The following is a 23944-nucleotide window of genomic DNA, read 5'->3' on the forward strand; positions in this document are numbered from 1 at the left end:
ACGTATCAGGGCCGATGTTCCACTCTACTGGTTAAAGTTGCTTACTCGTGAGTAGTACGTTCGTTGATAAAGAAAAATAAGGTCTACAGCCGCTCCGGTGTAAAATAAAGATATCCAAATGGTTTATTTCTCTTCCACAGCGGTCTCTCTTTACAGAAGTGATCCTAAAGCTATTTTCCTAAATATTCATGTCACTACTACAAGGTAAGAAAACTGTATTTTCCGAGTCTCCAAAATCACAGCCGACTCGACACATGCAAATTCCTCCTCACCTGAAAGCCGTAAATAAACAGCAAAACGGTAGGCAAGGCACCCTGGTCTAGAAATGCAGGCTTCAGTCTATGTTGTTTAGTCTATATGTTCAGTACTGCTCAGCATTGTTTCAAGATGCACAATGAGCTCTTCAGAGAGAATTGTTGAATATATATAGATACACAAATGTTCTAGAATGTTTGATTATGACATCATACTGTGACATCACGAATGCTCTAGAATGTTCCATTATGACATCATACTGTGACATCACGAATGCTCTAGAATGTTCCATTATGACATCATACTGTGACATCACAAATGTTCTAGAATGTTTGACTATGACATCATACTGTGACATCACGTATGTTCTAGAAGGTTCCATGACAAATAATACGGTTCAATGACTATCTAAATCCAATCAATATTCCTAATGCCGTTTCAATGTAAGGTTATAAAAATAAACATAAACATTCATATAATACAATAACCTAAATATATAGCTTTGGTCCTCTACAATACGCTTGCCTAGGATTTGACTTGATTCAACAACAAAGCAGTCGGGGCAATGGCAAGCCGAAAACGGTCGAAAATGTAGTTATTTGAAGTTTGGATTTTTTTCTTTTTACGACTGAGGTAGGTAGATTACATTTTTAGAGACTAAAGTACAGAAAAGGGTACCGGTATCGATTCACAGGTACCGGTACCGTATCGGTTCAAATGTGAACGGTACCCATCCCTATTGCTTATGTCCAGAGATTCCACCTTTGATAACTAAAGTAATGACACTTGACTTACTTATATTATGTTTTGCCTTTTTAAACATGTCCCTTATCGCGCTGTCCTCTGGCTGCGCTAAGCGCACTGAGAGCTGGCCAGTATACCGCGGTAATTATTATGAAACATTCTGATATTTTCACGGGCACGAGACCACTGCACAAGACCCGCGAAAATATCTCCATAACAGTTAAATACGCCTATACGGGCTAAAGAGTTATGATACTAATAATAAATGTAACGAGTGATCCTAATAAAATGTCTATTCGATTCATGACTGTTAAACAAGTAAAAAATTATGTAAATATGTTAGAATGGTACAAATATTCATCTGGTGACATTCTTCATAGAATTAACACATTTATTGACCCAGAAAATGTATAGTTTGACACCAAAATTGATCTTCTATGTTCAACATTCTAACAAACCCTAACCCAACATTCACATTTTTGGCAGTTGTTAGAATGTTTGACACATTTGTACGACATGCACAAACCTGCTTGATTATTGCTCCAAATAGCATGAAAGTTGGACAAAGTGGGTATGTCTGGAAAGAAGAGGCTTGTGGGTACCTATAAAACCAATGTTCACTCGGATATATTCATGTGAATCATTGCCTATTAAAACCCCCTTCCCAACAGTTGGGCTTAATGAAGTTTAGTTTACAGGGATACCAATACCTTTGTGTTCGCTCAAATATTGAGCATGCTATGGACAAAGATATTTATTAACACTTTGAATGCCACTCACAGCTTTTCTCTGGTTATTACCCCCCGGGTTGAAGGCCCATCACGAGAATATTAGTTTTATTCGTTTTTATTTTATTTTATTAGCGATCTGAAATCATATTGCATCAAGCGAGCCTACCGTTGGAGATCCAGTCACCCCAGGCACTCTGATGTGAAAAAAGCGCCCCCTATCGTCTCCCAGATGGTAAATCACCCTTTTGGATTGGACTCAATGAAAGTGAATGGGAGAAAGGATTTCTGACTCCACATTTTACTTCTCACTCACGCAGCCGGCATCGACCGGCATCACTCCGGAGCCTGAAGAGCAGCAGGGATTATGTGTTCTACTGTATACACGGTTGATCAATACAATGATCGATTTTTTTTCAAATGGTGATCAGGAATTGGAATAATCCATTTGGATACCATCTGATCTCAGGTAAGGAATCTATGTTATCAGTCTTAGGATAATCAGACTTGTTTTCACGGATATATAAGCGTTTCCCATATATGTGATATAGCTGTTTTGACTGTAAAAAGCCATCAGGAAATAAGAGCAGCGATTATCAGCGCGCGGCACAAGCGTGCGTGCGCACACATATACTATCGATTATCTAGTGTTTATTTGAAAACGATTCATAAATAGACCGACAAATGATAACGTTCTGGAATATTCCAGTAAAAGGCGTTTATCAGGGAATGTGTTGTTTTTTCTTCTAAACAGAGTGGTTTTCAAAATGCTATAAAAAGGAAATTAAGCGATAAAAACACAATCTGCTTTGCCAATGTTGACTGGAAAATGATTATTTGATAAGCGATGGGCAGATTAGACACATAGCATAATTTAAAACATAGATTAGGCGATATTAACGTTACATGGGCTGTGGCATCAACGGGGTAAAAAGGAAAACACGGCCTGGCACTGAAAGTGTTAATGGGCAGAACCTTGATTTTACATGGCGGCCATCTTGAAATCCATCATGATGACGTGGCCCCTACCCCAAAATGAAAGCTATGGTGATGGGGAACATGTGGAAAAGATTTGGGGAACACGTGGAAAAAATTTGGTGCTTTTGTCCGGCGCGTCCACATCCTTCTCAAATCTGGTGCTAAGCCACCGCACTAAAAGTGTCCCGACCCATTTAAAAATATGTCTTAAAGGGGAACTCCACTTTTTTTGGAAATTAGCTTATTTAACATCTTCCCTGGAGTTAGACAAGAAGATGCATACCTTTTTTGTCTCTGTGCGTGCATTTTAGCTTTGGGAATAGACGCTCCGTTAGCATAGCTTCATCACTGGAAGTGAGGCAGGACAGTAGCCTTACAGTGCCTTACAGTGTATTGCAAGGTCTGACATTGACCAAACTTGATATGCATGACCTTGGTGGGCTCTAGGTCAACTCCTGAAAAGGGGGTCAATGTCAGACCTTGCAATCAAAGGTTAGGGGGCGCACTGAAATTATGGCAAGGGTTATTAGCCCCCTAACTTTTGATTGCAAAGTCTGACATTGACCCCCTTTTCAGGAGTTGACCTAGAGCCCACCAAGGTCATGCATATCAAGTTTGGTCAATGTCAGACCTTGCAATACACTGTAAGGCACTGTAAGGCTACTGTCCTGCCTCACTTCCAGTGATGAAGCTAAGCTATGCTAACGGAGCGTCTATTCCCAAAGCTAAAATGCACGCACAGAGACAAAAAAGGTATGCATCTTCTTGTCTAACTCCAGGGAAGATGTTAAATAAGCTAATTTCCAAAAAAAGTGGAGTTCCCCTTTAATAAAACGTGCTTAATTAAGTCGAATTCTGCCTTTGTCTCTATCAACTACATATAAATATTTATATAATTGTTTGCTTGATAGACGAAGGTTGCAACATAATTATGTAATGTCATGTCGTTGGCTGTGAGAGCAGCCCCACTGCACCCAGGCAGCGCAGCCGAGTGAAACCTTGTTGGCTGCGTCAGTCACGAAAGGGGCTACTTAATTAATTAATCCAATCCACTTTATTTATAGAGCACATTTAAAAACAACAAAGTTTACCAAAGTGATGTACAAGTCCCACAACATAAGATAAAAAAATAATTCTTTCCCCCTCGAAGCTTCAAATTATAATCGAAGCTCGGCCACGAAGCTTCGATTGCCAAAAAAAGCTTCGAAGGTCAGCCCTAGTGTACTTATGCACGCTATAAAAGCTAGCTGAAAAATCTATTATCTTATTTCCTGATCGCACACACATATGGCATACGCTGATATATAGGTGAAAACAGCTCCGATTATCCCAAGACTGGTAAAATAGATTCCTTACCTCAGATCAGATGTTCTCCAAAAAGATTATTCCAATTCCTGATCGCCATTCCAAATATCGATTGCGTTTATTGATCCAACACTGCGTACTGGAAACACCATTTTCCACTGTTCTGGTGGTGGACGATTACTTGGATCGTCTCCAGTTACTTGTCTGACAAGTAAAAATTGGAAGCAGGACTTTTTTTTCTCCATGCGTTTCATTCAATCCAATGGGGTACAGTACCATTCGGAGAGACGATATGGGGCGGTATTTTCCCAATGGAGCTCAGAGAGAGAACCGGTTCCTAATTATCAGATTCCTGGAATCGCATGCCTCCGTGACTATCGATTCCCTTATCGCTGCCAGGTTTTAGTTGTGCATAACATTAGCGCCACGCATTGCCTGGGTTTTGGTCATATGCTCCAGAAATGCTCCCGCTGTTTGGCTGCTTCTATGTGCAGTGAAAACTACTCTAATGCTTTATAACCTAGTCATTGATTTAGTTCAGGGTAACTTAAGATTAGCCGCAGAGTTAGCGCTAGCTAACATAAGCTAACGCGCTAGCTAATAAAGCTTTTTTGTCACAGTCAAGAGGGGTAGTAGTGCAACCAACAATTGTGAGCTGCTAAGAACATTTTACAAAAACAAATGTCTGCACAATGGTTTGATTATAGAACTTTATATAGAAGAAGTTATACATACCACATCAAAGCAGGCATAACATGTTTAAATAAAGTTTGGTATCGATTATAAAATGTACATATTATTACCACATCAAATCAGGCATAACATGTTTAAAGGGGAACACCACCAAAATGAAAGAGTTTTAAGATGTTATTCTCACACCCTGGTTCAATGGATATCTGTCCAAACCAGACCAATTTTCCATTGTCAACTAAAGACAAATTTCAATAAAATAGCACAAAAAAAAGTTCCAAATAAGCTGGCCCCAAACTTTCACTGCTAAAAGAAATAAACAACCTCTTTTGAATCCGTTTCTCTGCGTTACCTCTCAACGCTGAGGGACCTGGCGGTGCTTTTAACATCTTGTCTAGCGCCTGCTTTCGTCTCCCTCCCACTCGGTGACAGTCTGGTGGCGATACACGCAGACACACAACATGGTTCACGCCGGAGCACCATCTGCCGGTGGTGGGCTCCCGACTGGATCAGAGCTCTCTGTGTGTTTGGTGTTTTGTGTCAAAATGCCGACGTAAATTATATTCTTTGAGGACGGACACTGCTTCGTGACACAACAGACATACCGGTCTTTCTCCTTGAAGCACAAACATGTATTGATTTTCCCATTTGTCTTGAAACAGCCTTCCTTCTGCATCAACCTTTCTTTTCCTGGACATTTTGCGATCTGGCTGTCCCGCCTGCGCGTTCGCAGGTCACCTCACTCAACTTTGCTAGTGCTTCGGGTTTCGAGTTACAAGCCGTTGTGGACGAGTGACCACGCCCACATTTGTGAACAGACTGACTGGCGCGACTGAATGAATGGCAGCTTCCCGCCACTAGATTCTGAATTTCTGAATGGTAAATGGCTGCTTTTTTTTGTTTTGTTTTTTTTATGTCAGCGTACGGCCAAACCAGCAAGCTCTCGCGGGCCACATGAAATGACGTGGCGGGCCACATTTGGCCCGCGGGCCGTGAGTTTGACACGTATGAATTAGAGATTCCACTTTTTACAGTTTCAATTCCTGAGTTAGTTTTTTTGTATTATTATTATCATCTGTAAGGTTACATGAGGCTTACACACAAGGCATAACAAAAAATATTGTTTGTTTCCTGTTGGTTGTCAGTTAACACATTCGGGGCCATTGGGATGAGTCTAATAAATCTCTAGAGGACCGGCAAATGTAAACAGACGTGGGGCTGTTTGTAGAGCTAAATCTATACTTTGTCCATTATCATTGTCAATTGGGACCATAAACCGTCCCTTCAAAATGGATTAAAGAAATACTTTTTTCATCAATACGTTCTCATTTTATAGCGCTGTGAATATAAGCATTATACGGCATTTGGTCTAGTATATTTCCTGGGAGGCGAGATAAAGGGCTAATAGTTACTAACATTATATCCAATGGCATTTCCGTTATACAGATGCTACAGTTACAACTCAAACTGCATATGATCGGCACGATCCTCAAGCATGGGGGGGGGGGGGGGGCGTTTCTTATTATTGATTACCAATAACCATGTTCGTCTAAGTAGCCACATAGGCCGATCGTATCGTAACAAGGCTCGATCGGGCTGTAATTTACGTGAAAAAGATCTTACCATGAGCCGGTTGGACTTGGACCCCCCCCCCCCCCCCGAGCATTTCCCAGTTATCGATCGCCATCTGGTAGATCGATATGTTGGCTGATGATAAATCCCCTTATTGCATAGTGAAATCAGCAATTCAAAACGTATCCCGTGCAACAGACAATAGCTATCGCTTCAGATGATTAGAAAACTACATTAGAGATCCAAAAAAAAAAAGACAACTTCTGCCACAGAGAACACTCTATCGCGATAGCGCCCCTAAGAGGATCTGGCCGGTATTGCACGTTGACGAATTCAAAGAGTAGGGTAAATCTGCAGTGCAGCTCTGCGACCTTGAATAGGTTATTAAAATGAAATAAAAGCAATAACAACTTGCCACGGATATATCCGTGCTTCTGTCCACAACGGGTGGAATCGAAACACGGAGATCTCCGTGGTCGGGCGCCATTGTGTTAAGGCCATGGGTAGGTAGGGAATTTATTTAATTTTATTCTTTCCCACGGCGACTATGGATAGGGAATTTCTTTATTTAATAAAAATGTTCACAACAACATGGATGCATGTACTCTGCCAGCATGTTTAATATCCATAATACTAAAGGTTTGACTAAAATTTCTATGAAACTTTATTCAAAAATATATTGAGTCGCACCTAAATCGGCAGGGTCGGTCAGCAACCGGAAACAAACCATTATTTCTTTTAGGCCCAATCATGTATTATTAAAAGAGCAAACAATGCATTATTTAAATGCAAAGCAATTTATTTGGTTAATGGTTATATTGATATTTTTATGTAGATGTATAAAAAATTAAGGAAATCCAGAGCTTTTAGAAAGGTGTGGAATAAAAGTATATTAAAAAACTGTTGTGTGTGTGAATGAATCATTTAGAAGATGAATGTTGCGTTTACATCCATTTGTCCCACCGGAAGTCTGTGTGTCGTATATATATATATATATTTTTTTTTTTTCTCAAACCGGAAGTCTGCACATGTTATTGATTTCTCAAAATGCCACTGAGTGACTGAAACACTAGCTGGCTGTTACCGAGCACTGATTTCAATGGTGGAATCTGTTTACTGATCAGTTGCTGAGAAAATAGTGACAGTTTCTCAAACAGGAATTTCTCATTCACGCTCATTTGCTGAATGTTATACCTATAGCACATTTAAGTAGGCTTGAAATACAAACTGGTGGTAATAGGCCTCCATAGGCTGAGTCAGGCTGGATTAGCCTACTTACTCCTGGAAGCTTTAAATCAGTATAAAAAGATAAAACCTCTGCTCTATATTCTCTGCATTTGCACTTTATTTTGTTCATGATTGACTTTGACTCAAGGACCTTTATTGTGAAAATGTTTGAACCAAAGTCCAATAATTCTGCCGTTTGACGCTACCCAACTGAGCCACGAGCCATTTGGAGAGATTTGCCCTTTTCCACGAGATCGCCAACTAATTAGTCTCAATTGTCCTAAGCCCCGCTGTGGGATCTGGATCTGGTAGGTGGATCCGTTAAGTCAGGCCAATATCCGATAGGTCGATTTGGTCATGTCGGAAACAGACACCGGTCGTGGACCAGACCCATAGAATCTAGAGACATGATAGTTTCAGGAGGCAACATTTGGCTACTGGCTGGAATTTTTTACTCCACTACCACTTAGGGGTGGGACGATACATCGATCCAGATCGATATATCGATCTATTATCAATAATCAAATAGGATCGATGCAACGTAAAAAGATCGATTCATATTGCGATACTCTTTATTTTGAAAATCCGGCGACGTCATATCCGCCCCGCGGCCAGTGTTGTGAAACTCCGTTTAGCTCTGTACAGCAGAGCGAGAGCAGGGCTTCAGTAGTCTATTTTGAGACCCGATATAAGTCTGTGCAGTTTTTTCCCCGCAACGGGTCAAATGCATCTAACATGCTTTGCATCGTCACCATTCTTTTATGCCCACGTCGCGTGGGCAGACCTAAATTAACGTTACATTAGCTGCTTAAGCTAAGAGAGAGAGAGAAACGGAGAGAGAGGGGACATTCTGTGTGTGTGTGTGAAAATACCAGATGAAGTCAGGAGTATTATTATATTGATATTATTTACTGAGGATGGACAGATAATGATATTTAAACATGATCATCATGCAACATAAAACAATTGTAGGAACGGTTTGGGAGAGGAAGGGGTTTTAGCTTGCGTGTTGTGAGTTCCAAAACATTTTACTTAAGTTTAAAGCTCAATATATAAAAACGTGGCACTTTACAATGAACAGTAGGCTTGGGCAGTATGACGGTATTACGGTATACCAGGGTATTTAGAAATCCCGACGGTATTGAAAACCAATAGTCAAAATCACAGATCCGTTTCAGTTTATATTACAGTGAAACGGAATTTTAACAGTGGTTGGTTGTAGTGCACATGCACTGCACACACGCGCCAGCAGAGGGCGAGACCAGTCCCCACTAGTGGAGCGAGCCGCAGAGCTGGTTGTCTACACACAGTAGGAGGGGAAACCCTGCTTCACTGGAAATTAAATGAGTCGAGACACGCTTACCGTTGCTGCGGGCTAACTGGCTGTTCTGAGAGCTAACTGTTGTGTATGTGCAGGGACCGAAACTAAAGCCCGCCGCCCGCCAGGGGCGCTCAGTTTTTACCTTTGGCTGCCCGCCGTGTGGCGTGTAGACGTGTAGTTCATAACGATACTCTTATTTACAGATTATAGCCTCTCTCGTCTTTTTTTTCTCCGCCGCGAGATCGTTAAAAAACTACAAGTCCCACATTGCACTCAAGTCAACGGTCCAATCACAGTAGAGTGACGTGACTGGTTTCATGAGAAAGAAAGCAAATGACCAATCGGAAGCTCTCATTTGGCTTGTTTACTTCCTGAAACGCCACCATTGCGATATGCGGGCAGTCTGCTCTAGTCTATATCGGACCTCCATGAGCTACCGTTACTGTTTAAACAATGACCTAGTCAACTATTCACTTTTAGTTTAATACATGACGAGGCATTGTCTAACGGTATCTAGCTGGCTAGCTACTGATAGCTGCTGATATCAACAAATGATCCAGCAATAGTCGACTCGAGTGCATAATACCTCCGTTCCCTCGTTAGCTAGCTCACGTTAGCTAGCTCACATTAGATCTATCTGTCCCAGTAAACTAAATTGTCTTAACGTTATCTACCGGGCTAGCAGTAGCTACAGATAGCTCCTGATATCAATGTCTTATAACATTGATTGAATGCGTATTCTAGCTGAGGGCATGTTGAATGTGATTTGACGAAAGAAGCGTAACGTTATACCAATAGGGTCCAGCTGCATCGCCGGAGAATCCTTGCATGCTGAATGTAGGGTCTAGCTGAATATAGGGTCTAGCTGCAGGGCCGGAGAATCCTTGCTGGAGCTGGAGGCTACTCAAGTATACACACAGACAGTGGAGCTGTTTGCAGATAGCGAGCATTTTGATTTATTGCGTGGTAGCGATGTCTCGCAGATAATACAACTACAAGTATGATTATATAATATATATTTTATTTAAAAAAAAAAAAAAATTGGCAGGTAAGAAATATGCTTGGCGGGTAGATTCTTCCCATCTACCCGCCACTGGCCGGTGAGTCAAAAAGTTAATTTCGCTCCCTGTGTATGTGTATCACAACGGTGGTCACGCTTTACGGTAATGTTGCGACAGTGCTGTGAAAATACCGTAAAGCGTTGTGGTAACGAGAGTGTGTGTTGTTGTGGACTGGTGGAGCAAGCAAATAAACGGTAAAACGTTACGTCGCAGTCCGGTGCGTTTTTGAATACACAATACTAACGTTACTAGTACTAGGGTGCTGCAGGGCTCCTGGCTACCATTCTGAGAGTTAACGTTAGTATTACTAGGATGCTGCAGGCTTCTGGCTAGTGGCTACCATTCTGAGAGCTAATGATAGTAGCACTCGGATGCCCCCCCCCCCCCGCGCTGATGAAAATGAAAGTCATACAGTCATATACCATACACCGGGGTATTAGGTCATCATAGTATAACGTTGTGAAAAAAATGATACCGCCCAGGCCTAGTGAACAGGAGGTCTATTTGTATTAAAAACAATAGATTGTTTTTCATTTAAATGTCTGGAAGAGCTCAAAAATAAAAAACGTCAATTGATATTTCCGTAGCCTTTTTTTAGTTGATCTAAATGTGACCGATTGTGTTAAATGGGCACATAATATCATCTCATATCGATCGCAGGCACCTGAATCGTATCGTGGCAGACTTTGTGATAGGCAAATATCGTATCGTTGTCCAAAGAATCGATATCGTATCGTGATGAAACTGGTGATTCCCACCCCTAATACCACTTGTCTCTGCACCCAGTTCTCGTCCATTTATGTGGTATGTGCCAAAAAATGCATTTCCCTTTTATTTTCGTCTTAAGTACCTAATCTGTGAAGTAAGTCATTCTGCACTTACTTCACAGTAAAAAGCCTAAAACAATTAGATTTGGAACTGTGCCCGCCACTATGTGGGTACTATAGAAGAGTGCAGTGAAGTGGAAGGTACAACATGTGTTCCTAAGGCCTGCGGCAGCATGATGGCTGAGTCAACCTGAGATTCTAATTAAGCCAGGAATATACTCCAATCTAAGCGGCTACGCTGCGGAAGGGCATTGTTCACATACTTGCCTGTGTATTTTGCGTGTACCCGGATGATTCCATCAATACGCGTGTAGCGTTCATCCCTGAGGATGTGCATGCAACAATGCTCCAAAAATAATGTATGACTCCGCCCCTTTTGCGCATGCGAACACGCATTTAAAAAGAAAGTATACCAAAGGCTTGATGAAATTGATCTTTGTTTCTTGTATGATGTTGGCCCGACATGTAATAAAAGTTGCAATAAGTGTTTTGTGACCACATCTTTTCCATTTTCAAAAATTCGTATGACCACCAGTTATCAGAAGGTCTCATTGAGTCATGGTGTCCCACTCAAACCTGCGTCACCAGCAGCCAGACTTATTTTATTGACAAAACCCAGACCGTGCTTTAGCTCTGCCTATTTTTCGACCATGCTATGAAAGCATCCTTGTAATCTATGCATTAAAAATGATCCCCCCCAGCAAATCTCTGATCATCATCAATAGTGTGCTCTCAGGTAGGCATGGGCCGGTTACCGGTTTACCGTGGTTTGAAAACATTGCGGTGTCAAAACTAGGGCTGTCTTAAATACTTCGAAGCTTCGTTCAATGGCACAAGCTTCGAACATAAAAAAAGGCGAAGTTTAAATTTATATATTTTTTGCCTCCAAAATCTTGCGCCTCCATTTCAATGAAACGAAAGTAAGCGGCGCCTTCCCGCCTCCATTCCAATGAAACGAAAATAAGCGGCGCCTCGACTCCACCTCTCTACAACAAGCACGTGGAGATTATCTGTGTTGAAAACAACAAGAACATGTGCAGCAGACATGTCGATGAAGAAGCGAAGCAATGCCGTTTGTTATTTAAGACTATGTCAGACAGATGTGTTCATTGTGCTGCTTTTTTAAAGTGTACGGACCCATATAAAAATATGTCTTAATAAAACGTGCTTAATTAAGTCAAATTCTGCCTTTGTGTCTATCAACTACATATAAATATTTATATAATTGTTTGCTTGATAGACGAAGGTTGCAACATAATTATGTAATGTCATGTTGTTGGCTGTGAGAGCAGCCCCACTGCACCCAGGCAGCGCAGCCGAGTGAAACCTTGTTGGCTGCGTCAGTCACGAAAGGGGCTACTTAATTAATTAATCCAATCCACTTTATTTATAGAGCACATTTAAAAACAACAAAGTTTACCAAAGTGCTGTACAAGTCCCACAACATAAGATAAAAAAATTATAAAAAATAAAAAATATTATTATTATAAAAAAAAATATATATATATATGGAAGCTTTGAATTAAAATCGAAGCTTGGCCCGAAGCTTCGATTGCCAAAAAAAAAGCTTCGAATGTCAGCCCTAGTCAAAAAACCACAAATTACGTTCAGACGGTAGGCGCCGACGGTATAAGTTACGTTTCGAATCATGAACTTCGGAACATGGCTTCTGGAATAGCTGGGAGTTACCATGGCTAGCTAGTGATAATACTAGGGCTGTCAGTTTATCACGTTAAGTAGATTAATTAAATACACAGCAAATTATCACATTATGAAAATGTATGCAAAATGTATTAAAGAATTTTTTTAATCTTATTCATTCCATAAGAACATAGAATACATATTTACAGACTTTTTTTAATTATTATTATTTCCCATTTGCATGTTCTTGGTATCTGATTCTAGGGACATCTATGGATCTCAGGGAATGTATTCCCAGTGTCAGAAATACTATATTTTTTTTATTATCTTTGACTGTGAATAACACCATGCTAAAATGGACCAGACCTGAACAATCTAAGCAAATGAATAAAGGGAAGATGATTAAACAGAAGGTTTTGTAGATACAGATTCTGCCATCCGGACACATGCGAGCCGTGTATTTCCGCCGTTTGTGTCACAGCGCATGCGCACCAGGCTATTTGGCTGCCTAGTGCGCATGCGCTGTGACACCAACGGCGGAAATACACGGCTCGCTCTGTAAGTACCACTCGTTTTGTAACAATGATTTAAACTGTTTATTAGCAACTCCGAGCTTTCAGACCCCAGCGCCTCGCTGTGTGAAACCCATATTGTACGCTGGGTACCTTTGAAATTCATATCCGATATATTTTTTACTAGGGATGCCCCGATCACGTTTTTTGCCACCGATACCGATCACCGATCGTCGTGAGCCATATCGGCCGATACCGATAGTTTTTGATTAAAAAGAAATTAAAAATTATTTTATATAAAAAGTTTTTTTTTTAATAAAATATATATATTATATAATTAGACTTCTACTTGTATTATCTCCGAGACATCGCCACCACGCAACAAGTCAAAATGCTCGCTATCTGCAAACAGCTCCACTGTCTGTGTGTACTCTAGTAGCCTCCAGCTCCAAAAAGGATTCTCCGGCGCTGCAGCGGGACCCTATTGGTAACGTTATGCTTTGGTCATTTCACATTCAGCAAGCCCTCAGCTCGAATACGCATTAAATCAATGTTATAAGACATTGATATCAAGAGCTATCTGTAGCTACTGCTAGCCGGCTAGATGACGTTAAGACAGAACTTTAGTTCAATGGGACATTTCGTTTTGAACAGTAAACTAACGTCAGCTAACGCAAGCTACCGGAGGTATGAACATGGACTACTAGATTTTCTGGATCATTTGTTGATATCAGGAGCTATCGGTAGCTAGCCGGCTAAATACCGTTAGACAATGCCTACTAAACGTGAATAGTTGACTGGGTAATTTTGTTTAAACAGTAACGATAGCTAGGTAGCTAACATTAGCGCAGGTCGAATGCACTACAGACTCGAGCAGAGGAGCCGCACCTCTTTGTTTACAAACTCTACACGGGGGCGGGCGGGGCTAGGGAGGAGGAGCAGTTTGCAGGTCCTGTGCGTCTGAGACAAGCGAGTGAGATATCCACTTGATCAGTTTCCGCGATCGGCGAATATGACTCATTATCGGAATTCCCCGATCGCATATTTATACTGATTATCGGCCGATAACGATCGGTGGCCGATCGATCGGGGCATCCCTATTTTTTACCCACCCCGAGCTCAGAAGCAGCACTTGGTGGTCTAAACTAGCCTGGTAGCTACGTAGCTGAGAGTGACTGCGGATACCAAAAGCCCCTGGCTTGCAGATCGCAGTCACGTAAGGGGCTAGGTGCACATGTGCGGTGGGTTGTCCACCAAAAAAGCGCCAAACGATAGAAAAGAAACTAGCAGAGCCAGAACTGTTCAACTCCCCTGGAGCCACAGCCAGCAGAGAAGCCGGTTTACTTTCGCTTTCAAACCAGCTGCAGCCTGAGAACATGAGTGTGAGGGGATGTAACACTAAATATGGCTGCAACGACAAAGAATTGCTGCAAAATAAACATACATCTGTTTTGTTTTTTTTATACTTGAGTGCATACCCCATTACATAGTCGATTACAGGATTCATTTTGCAGCCATAAAAAGTTTGTGAAAAATAAATTTACAGCAGCGGCAGCGCATGCTTTTTTGGGATGTCCAGCTGAGCTGAGAATGAGATAACCGTACCTCTGGTAAGTCAAACATTTTGTCCAGAGTGTTGGTAAACATTTATCTTTGTTGAAATATGACAGAGAAAATGGGTATTATTGTGGGTGAAAAACAAGTGCAACACCTTGAGGCCAAGGGCGAGGCGTGCCGAGTAAACACGGACTATAAAGGGCCCCCATATAAACTTTCCTGGTGTATAAATACCATGATGGCTGCTCTTCTGTCCGTGGGTGGCAGTGATAATGGTGTTGACTGTAGCAGAGGACCAACGATGCAGCCTGTCTGTGCAGAAACAAAGAGGGACAACGTGAGAATCTTAACAAAAAGCTGATGAAATGTACCTACCCCAAGCCCCGCCCTCTTTTATTGAACCTTCAATCGCGACTGTTTGTCCGAGGGAAGCGTCCGCTGTGATTGAAGGATCAAGAAAATTGGGCGGGACTTAAGACAGGCCATGTGTAGGGCAATTGTGTGACAAGACGCCACTCTGATCCTACAGTTCAGGTTTGAGTTTGCACCAGCAGCATTGGCTTAAAGTGATTATAAGGGCCCTGGAAGTTTGACCGGTGCTACAGACGCCGGCTGCCATGTCGGGATAATCACGTCGGCTACTTCAATCTGGACTGAGAAATTGCTAAAAAGAAATAGAGGATGGGATGGCGGTTGGGTCTAGGTTTCTCGCGTGGTGGTCACATGAGATTTAATGATAACTGTACAGTGCCTGTTACTTGATTATGCTATGGAATACTAAGGATTGTGACCCAGACCTTTACAGAGTGGCTAAAATATAATTTTCTGGTACATGTTTTAAGAGGAACGGTCTACTTTGCACTACGGCGAGGACATGTTTATCTGGCTCAGTTAAATTAAGCAGACTACAGCTGTAGCAGCAACAGAGGAGGACACTTCAATGGCACTGTGGCACACACCTTAGGGACTTTGGTTAACAACACAGACTTCTACTTCCACCGGCACAAATGTGACTCACTGTGATAAATCAGGTTTCCAGAGTGTAGCCTAGAGCCAGGAACATCAGTCATAGAAATCTTCTCAAGTAAAATAGACATTATGTTGCTGGGGGGGGGCAGACAGATTTGGATGCATGCGTGTGTAGGTGTAGGTCAATACCATCACCACCAATGATTAACATTGCCTGGCGTGTGTTCAGTACAACACAAAAACAAAGTATAAGTAAAAAGTCATGCCATACAAAAATAAGATAAACAGAAAGTCAATAAAACAGGAATCCATGAATTCTAAGGATAATGTCACGATCAGTGTCTCAATCGCGCTTTGTCAACAAGTCGTTGAAAGATCAAACCAAGTAGACCGCCAACCGACAGCAGCCACAGGGAGATGTCTTGATTAAGACGTACAGTCTGCTTGCCTTTATGGGGTTTCGTTATCCAGCAGCCTCAAGTCGGGTAACTAACTGTTGATGGCCACTTATAATAATAACGTGACTGGCCCCCAACAGAATGCTTGATGCTAGATCACACGAGGTCATCGGCGTTTTTATTGGGGGCCGGGGGGTCGTCAGTCTTTTGGCCGAGCTGCCAAATAATTTTAACCTTTAAAAAAAGTTGTTTATAAACTGATCACTAACCCTGACCACTCGCACTACCTAAACATTTTAAATACATGTAAAAAATGTTCTTCCGGGCCGTGGGATCTAGCAACAGAATTTATACAGGCGCCATTTTAGCTGTGGCTCCCCTGACCGGGGCTAACGACACTAGTCCCCCGAACATCACCCCTCGGCTAACTAGCAGTCGGCTCCCCAGCCGCCCGCCAAGCAACGGGCAGCTCGCGTTGTGCTCGCCGTGGAGTCGAAAATCAAGTGCCAGATGTGTTATTCCAAATGTATAGTAGAATATAAATAACAAGTTTGCCGGATACTGGCTGAACGGTTGCCAAAATGGTCGGGGGGGAAACCCCCACCATTCAATACCTCATTGAATGTGCAGCTAACGCGTTAGCTTAGCTCACGTTAACGAACTAGCTAACGTTAGCTGCTGTTCAATTCAAACAAAGCCACACGGATCGATCTCAGACTTAAGACTAAACAAAAATGGTTGAAGCTCTTCGGAAAAAATGGCTCGTGAATAGTTCACCTCGTACCCAACAGCCATTTGAACACATAGCAATAGAACATGTTATTTACATTCGATGCAATATAAGACATTTCACACTTACCGGTGTGTGAACGTTTCGCTAATGGACGCTGCACGTTTGAAGCTATGCCCCTCTGGCTGCAACTGTGTCACGGAACGGAAACGCCCACGATCGGCGAAATATGAACGCCGATTGGCTGAAAGACGCACGTGACCACAAATATAGCCAATTAAGAGAGAGAAGTTGGCTACTAGCAAGGACGTAACAAGTGTGGAGGGAAGGGAGAGGAGGGGTGGAGGGAAGGGAGAGGAGGTGTGGTGCCAAAGTGTTGCTGCTGCTGTATTTGTGCTTTGCCTCCAGTCAAGCAACTACACAGCATCCTCCCTGAAATGGACCCACCTTCTCTCCATAAGGCCCTTCATCACTCATCTATCAACCGCAGCCGCAAGGTGATGATCATGAACTATGATGAATTGAAAATGGGGGACCCTGATGTAAACAAGACGAAAGTCTACTCTTTCTCTGGTCTGCACTGTACCCATTCTGCAATAACATTTTCAATCAATCAATCAATGATCATAATGCCTTGAACTTTTCATCAGCAAGGACTGGCTTTTATTAAGACTTTACTCTAGAGCCTGTACGTACAGGATATAGCCTATCTAACCTGAAGGGTAGCAAGGTGCATCACAGTCCCGAAAGGGGCTACCTGAAGGGGTATGACAAAATACAGCTCCATCATTTCAGACCGAACCCACAAGACTTTTGGCCTCATTGATTGATTGATTGAAAAGTTTATTAACAGATTGCAGAATGGGTACAGTACAGTACAGCTCAATACATATAATTGTTAAGGGGATGCAGACCAGAGAAAGACTTTCGTCTTGTTTACATCAGGGTCCCCCATTTTCAATTCATCATATGACACACACGACATACAGATAGACAGTACTGCTACATCTATACATTTGACATACCAGGATATTATCTGTAGGAGCCAAAGCTATATATTTAGGTTATTGTATTATATGAATGTTTAGTCAACCAAGGTGCCAAGCCTTCCGGTTTGCTGTGGAAAGAGCCGGCAAGTGGATTTACGGCTTTCCAGTGTGGAGGAATTTTCATGTGTCGAGTCGGCGGTGATTTTGGAGACTGGGAAAATACAGTTTTCTTACCTTGTAGTAGTGACGTTGTGAGGATTGGTTCTTTCCCCACCACAGGCTTAAAGTACTGTGATGATTGGTCCGTTCCCCGCCACACGCTCCGTTCCTGTAAGGTGCCGTGTTGATTGGTGCTCTCCCCGCCACACGCTTCTGGAGCAAGTATCAATTTCATCCCGCAGCTGTCACAGCTTGTAATCAGCGCCCTATGGCTTTATATACCCTGATCCCCCTACTATCGATGTTGGATCGTTCTAAATACTCCTGCATTTGCCTGCCTTCCCCGTCGCTGTTTGCTGTCTTTTGCTCTCCAGGACTTTCGTGGAGAATCCCTGTGGAGAACCTGGTTTCCCGTTCTGAGCTGCGCCTCGTTATCTGCCCGCTTTACGCGTTGCGCTCTGGTGAGTTTTTGGAAACAGTTCTTTTGGATCATCAGTTTTTTGTGTGTTTGTGAAACACCGAAGAGATCCCGTTTTTTGTTTGTACTGTTCTCACCTATTTTTGTGTTGGATTTACACTTTGGATTACCGTATTGTTTTTTCTCTGGACTCTGCTAACTGTGTGTGGTACACCGAAGATCAAGTCACTGGGATATATACTGGATCAGTCACCTCTCTGTTTCTGTTGTGCGCTGGGCTAACTCAGATTTCTCTCTCTCTCCGTTTCCACCGGGAGTGAAAGCTGGGAGGATCTGCAGAGCGGCTTCAGACGTCACAAGCCAATTCCTCACCACCACCTACTGGGAGAATCTGCAGAGCCGCAACAATCTTCACATGCCAGATTCCCCGTTTGTTCGGTTGCTCAACTTAATTCCATCTTGTAACTCTGAAAATAGCTTCTACTCAGAAGTAGCTTCTATCCCCAGGCCATCAGGCTGCTAAACGAACAATGAATGAACACTACACAACAACAACCACCAAACGCACATAGCACACACATCCACACGCACACACTCACTTTAAACAAACACACTGTAGCACCCACTCCACACACTTTATAGCACACACCCACTTTAAACAAACACACTGTAGCACCCACTCCCCACACTTTATATTTATGGATGAAGGATTGCACTACAACTCGTACACCTTACTGTAAATTGTACCTAAAATTGTACCTCATCCCATTTCTGCTTTGCACAGATAGTACTGTACATTAGTACACTGCATAGTATTGTGTATTGTATATTATATGGTAACTCAGAACATTGTACATATGTCTATACCAGTGCATGTGAGCGGATCGGAGCGTGAGCGGCGCGGGGAGCGGAGCGGCCGGTTTTGACGTGAGCGAGGAGTGGGTTTTAAAATGAGTCGGCGCGACGTCCGGAGCGAGAGTTCTCCTCCGCTCCAATCCACTCCAGGCCGCTCACAGTGGTTTAACACTGATGTAATATATACATGCAGTACAATGCCAAAGCAACAGATGGCGATGTACAAACATGAAGGCCATTTTCAACCAATGAGAAGGGTGAACCTGTGATAGGCTGTTCGTTCAGGCTTTGTCACTGTAGAGACGCCCACACTCACTCCAGTTAGAAAAAGTATATCGACGCCATTGTTGTTGACGTTAGCTTACATGCTAACGTTAATGGCAGCGACCATAGCATTGTGGCTCGGCTAGCCTATCATCGCTTAATAGAGATAGTGAATGGATAAACAACGTTATTTAACATTGCAGAATGGCTACAATTACAATGCGGCTCAATACAAACAATTGTTAAGGGGCCCAGGGGGTGTAGACTGTTGTAGTTTGAGCTCATTTACACCATGCTCCAAAAAAAGAAGAAAAAAAACTGCTGAGCGATCTGGCGCGGGGAGCGGGGAGCGCTCGATTCAAGGTGAGCGGGGAGCGAGCGGAGAGCGACTTGGGGGCGGGGTCAACATGAGTGATTAGCGGAGCGGACCAAGCTTTAAAGAGCGAAGAGCGGATTTCTCGGCCGCGCCGATCCGCTCACGTGGACTGGTCTATACCGAACACTGTGACCTCATTTTCTTCTTCTAAATTCATGCTATATTATGTTATTATGTTATTTGATACTATCTTGTCTAGCACAGTCTCTGGAGCGTAACAGTAAGAAGCATTTTGTATGAAAGTATTCTGTACTTCTGTATGACAACTATTAAAGAACTTGAACTTGAACTTGAACTTGAAATACGCCCTTGCTTTGGCTAACTCTGAACAACTCTCTCTGTGCCGTTGCGTTTGAGGTCGGTTACAAACCCTAACATTACGATCCAACCATGACGACCTCAGCCGACACAGAGAGGGTTAGGGCAGCGTTGGCGGTCCAGATCGAGTTGGTCAACGACCACGCCCAACAGTTGGGTGCGGTTGCGGCCGCTTTACAGGACCTCCGGGCCGAGGTCCAGCTTATTCTGGATGCCATTGGTACTCAGGAGTATCAGCAGGCTGTTGCTCTGCACCAGCTTCAGGCTCTCCGTACATCATTAAACACTCTGCTTTTGACCCCACCTGTCCCAGGAGTCTCGGCCAGCTCACCACCCGCGGCAGACCTCGCACCTCGGGAGCCCCGTCTCTCCGAACCACGTCTGTTCAATGGTAACTTCGAGGATTGTGCCACATTCATCATGCAGTGTGAGTTGGTCTTCCTTCATCAACCCAGCCGTTTTTCGTCTGAGGGATCCCGAGTAGCCTACATGACTAACCTGCTCACGGGCCAAGCAGCACAGTGGGTTACTGCCTCCTGGGCAATGGGGGCTGATTTCTGTTTTTCCTACCCAGACTTTGTGGCAGAGCTCCGCAGGGTTTTTCACCACCCAGCCCGTAGCCAGGACCCAGGAGCTCGGTTGGGCACCTTCCGGCAGGACAGTGGCAGTGTCAGAGACTACGCGCTGGAGTTCCGACTGGCCGCAACGGAGAGCGGTTGGAACGATCAAGCGCTTCGTCTCACCTTCCTGAGGGGGCTCAACGACGCAGTAAGGGACCAGCTCGCGACCCAAGAGGAGCCCGATTCTCTCGAGGGCCTGATCAGCCTCGCTATCCGCATCGACGGACGCCTCCGGGAGAGAAGGCGTGAGCGAGCACGACGGGGACCCCCAGACGTACCCCCCGAGTACCACGACCTCGAGGAGGTTTTCAGTACCCCAGACGTACCCCCCGAGTACCACGACCTCGAGGAGGTTTTCAGTACCCCAGACGTACCCCCCGAGTACCACGACCTCGAGGAGGTTTTCAGTAAGTCCAGGGCTCAGGTCTTTCCGCCTCACCGGCCTTACGACTGTGCCATCGACCTCCGCTCAGGGGCTCCCTTTCCCGGCGGCCGCCTCTACAGTGCTGACCGTCCTGCCCCCTCCGTGACTGATGGGTTTTTTCCCTCCCGAGCCGTGACCGAGGAGGAACCCATGCAGCTGGGACGCAACCGCCTTAGCCCGGCCGAACGGGAGTCCAGGCTCAGGTCCGGCCTTTGCCTCTACTGCGGCCGGGATGGACACCGTGTCTCCAATTGCCCTACCCGGCCAAGAAGACCAGGCTCGCCGGGACCCCGGGAGATCCTGGTGAGCCGTTTTTCCTGTTCCCCCACCCGTGCACCACCTAACCGTCTGGCGGACGTCACCCTAGCCTGGGCGGACCAGCGGGCGACGGTGGGTGCACTCATTGACTCTGGTGCTGATGGGAGTTTCATGGACGTTGGGTTTGCCACCCGGGCCAACATTCCACTTGAGGACCTCGAGAGGCCCTTGGAGGTCTTCGCGCTGGATCATCGCCGCCTGGCTGACGTCACTCAACGCACCTGTCCAGTCCTTCTCACCATTGCTGGTAACCACGTTGAGAGACTCCAGTTTTTCATCACCAGCTCTCCTCTTGTCCCTGTGGTCCTGGGCAGGCCTTGGCTCGCGCTGCATGAGCCCCACGTCGCCTGGTCCTCCGGCACCATCAGGGGGTGGGGCCCCTCCTGTCGTGCCCAGTGTCTTCAGGTGCCGTCCAGCCCCCTCACCGGGTCCCAGTCCCCGTCTCCGGCCTCCCTCGCCGGTCCTCTGTCCCCATGCCCGGCCTCCGCTGTCGGGCCCCAGTCCCCGTTTCCGGCCTCCCTCGCCGGTCCTCTGTCCCCGTGCCCGGCCTCCGCTGTCGGGCCCCAGTCCCCGTCTCCGGCCTCCCTCGCCGGTCCTCTGTCCCCGTCTCCGGTCCCCCTCTCCGGGCCTCTGTCTTTGTCCCCCTCTCCAGTGCCCCTGATCGCCGGCTTCCTTCGGTCCCGTCCGGGCAGGCCGGGGCCGAGTGGGTCGCCGGGTGGCTCCCGTGGAGGGGGGGGTACTGTGAGGATTGGTTCTTTCCCCACCACAGGCTTCTTAAAGTACTGTGATGATTGGTCCGTTCCCCGCCACACGCTCCGTTCCTGTAAGGTGCCGTGTTGATTGGTGCTCTCCCCGCCACACGCTTCTGGAGCAAGTATCAATTTCATCCCGCAGCTGTCACAGCTTGTAATCAGCGCCCTATGGCTTTATATACCCTGATCCCCCTACTATCGATGTTGGATCGTTCTAAATACTCCTGCATTTGCCTGCCTTCCCCGTCGCTGTTTGCTGTCTTTTGCTCTCCAGGACTTTCGTGGAGAATCCCTGTGGAGAACCTGGTTTCCCGTTCTGAGCTGCGCCTCGTTATCTGCCCGCTTTACGCGTTGCGCTCTGGTGAGTTTTTGGAAACAGTTCTTTTGGATCATCAGTTTTTTGTGTGTTTGTGAAACACCGAAGAGATCCCGTTTTTTGTTTGTACTGTTCTCACCTATTTTTGTGTTGGATTTACACTTTGGATTACCGTATTGTTTTTTCTCTGGACTCTGCTAACTGTGTGTGGTACACCGAAGATCAAGTCACTGGGATATATACTGGATCAGTCACCTCTCTGTTTCTGTTGTGCGCTGGGCTAACTCAGATTTCTCTCTCTCTCCGTTTCCACCGGGAGTGAAAGCTGGGAGGATCTGCAGAGCGGCTTCAGACGTCACAAGCCAATTCCTCACCACCACCTACTGGGAGAATCTGCAGAGCCGCAACAATCTTCACATGCCAGATTCCCCGTCTGTTCGGTTGCTCAACTTAATTCCATCTTGTAACTCTGAAAATAAATACGCCCTTGCTTTGGCTAACTCTGAACAACTCTCTCTCTGTGCCATTGCGTTTGAGGTCGGTTACAAACCCTAACAGACGTGAATATTTAGGAAAGTAGATTTAGGACCACTTCTTTTTTTTTATCCACTTTTTCTCCCATTTTCTATATTTTTCTCCCATCCCAATTTCGTATCATCCAATTCAACCCCCCCCCTGTCATGAACGCTGTTTCTTGCCTCCCACAAGCCGGCTGCAATGTGGACTAAGTCATACATAGCACAAGTCCCCTCCGGTACTTGAGGTAACAGCAGTCGCATCTTTTCACCTGCGCAGCTCGATCTCTCAGTGGCGAGGAGTAACGCGTGGGAGGCTCACGCTGCCCCCGACACTTCCTGATTCTACTGCGCAGGCGCACCAACCGACCTGTAGGAGTCGCTGTCCACAACGCCCGATCCCCACCCATCAGTTTCCCACCCCCTAATACGGCCAATGTGTATTAGTACGGACGACCAGCTAAACTGAAAGCAAATGTGGAGCGCTGGGCTCGAACAGGCGAGCCCAGCGTCTCCAGATTTCATGGCGAGCGCCTTGCCCACTACGCCACGTAGCCGCCCTGATTTAGGACCACTTCTGTAAAGAAAGACTTTGCTGTGGAAGAGAAATAAACCATTAGGATGTCTTTGTTTTACACTGGAGCGGCTGTGGACATTATTTTTCTTTATCAACGGAAGTACTACTCACGAGTAAGTAATTTAACCAGTAGAGTGGAACGTCAGCCCTCATATTAGTAAGAAAACTGTATTCCAAGAGGAAAAAGGAATCAACATGAACTACTGGAGCGCTGAAAGAAGGATAACCTTCTGAAGGCTGAGATGACACAAAAGGTCTATGAGGAAGATGTCCGTCATGCCATCCATAAGAGGCAAGCTAAGCTATATCAGCTAACTGGTCACTGAGTCAGATGAATCAATTAATGGATGAGGATGACGACGGTAACTTGGAAGGTGTACAGACAAGATTGGTAGAATTCAACAAGCTATTTGGAGAGTTCGGTGCGCTTAATACTTCAGTCCAGGTGGTACTAAGCGCACCGAACTCTCCAAATAGCTTGTTGACGCCGGATGGAGGAGGTGCATAAGCGTATAGCGGAGTCTAGGA

The 23944-nt window shown here is 44.8% G+C and overlaps 1 protein-coding gene across 8 annotated transcripts in view; it reads right to left on the bottom strand.

The window, feature by feature from the left end:
• Positions 1-16695, bottom strand: part of ilf3b (interleukin enhancer binding factor 3b) — a 55813-nt gene extending 39118 nt beyond the window's left edge. For 7 of the 8 annotated variants that reach the window (XM_084328481.1, XM_084328477.1, XM_084328478.1 and 4 more), the window contains exons 1-2: positions 16645-16695; positions 14653-14730 (exon numbers count right to left, since the gene is read on the bottom strand). In XM_084328481.1, the coding sequence (XP_084184607.1) occupies positions 14653-14655 (3 nt within the window). In that variant the 5' untranslated portion in view covers positions 14656-14730; positions 16645-16695. The remainder of the gene's footprint in view (positions 1-14652; positions 14731-16644) is intronic. The other variant, XM_084328476.1, reaches the window with a different exon arrangement.
• Positions 16696-23944: the final 7249 nt, after the last annotated feature.

The sequence above is a fragment of the Notolepis coatsorum genome (genome assembly GCF_963971535.1).
Source record: "Notolepis coatsorum genome assembly, chromosome: 14".
Taxonomy (NCBI): domain Eukaryota; kingdom Metazoa; phylum Chordata; class Actinopteri; order Aulopiformes; family Paralepididae; genus Notolepis; species Notolepis coatsorum.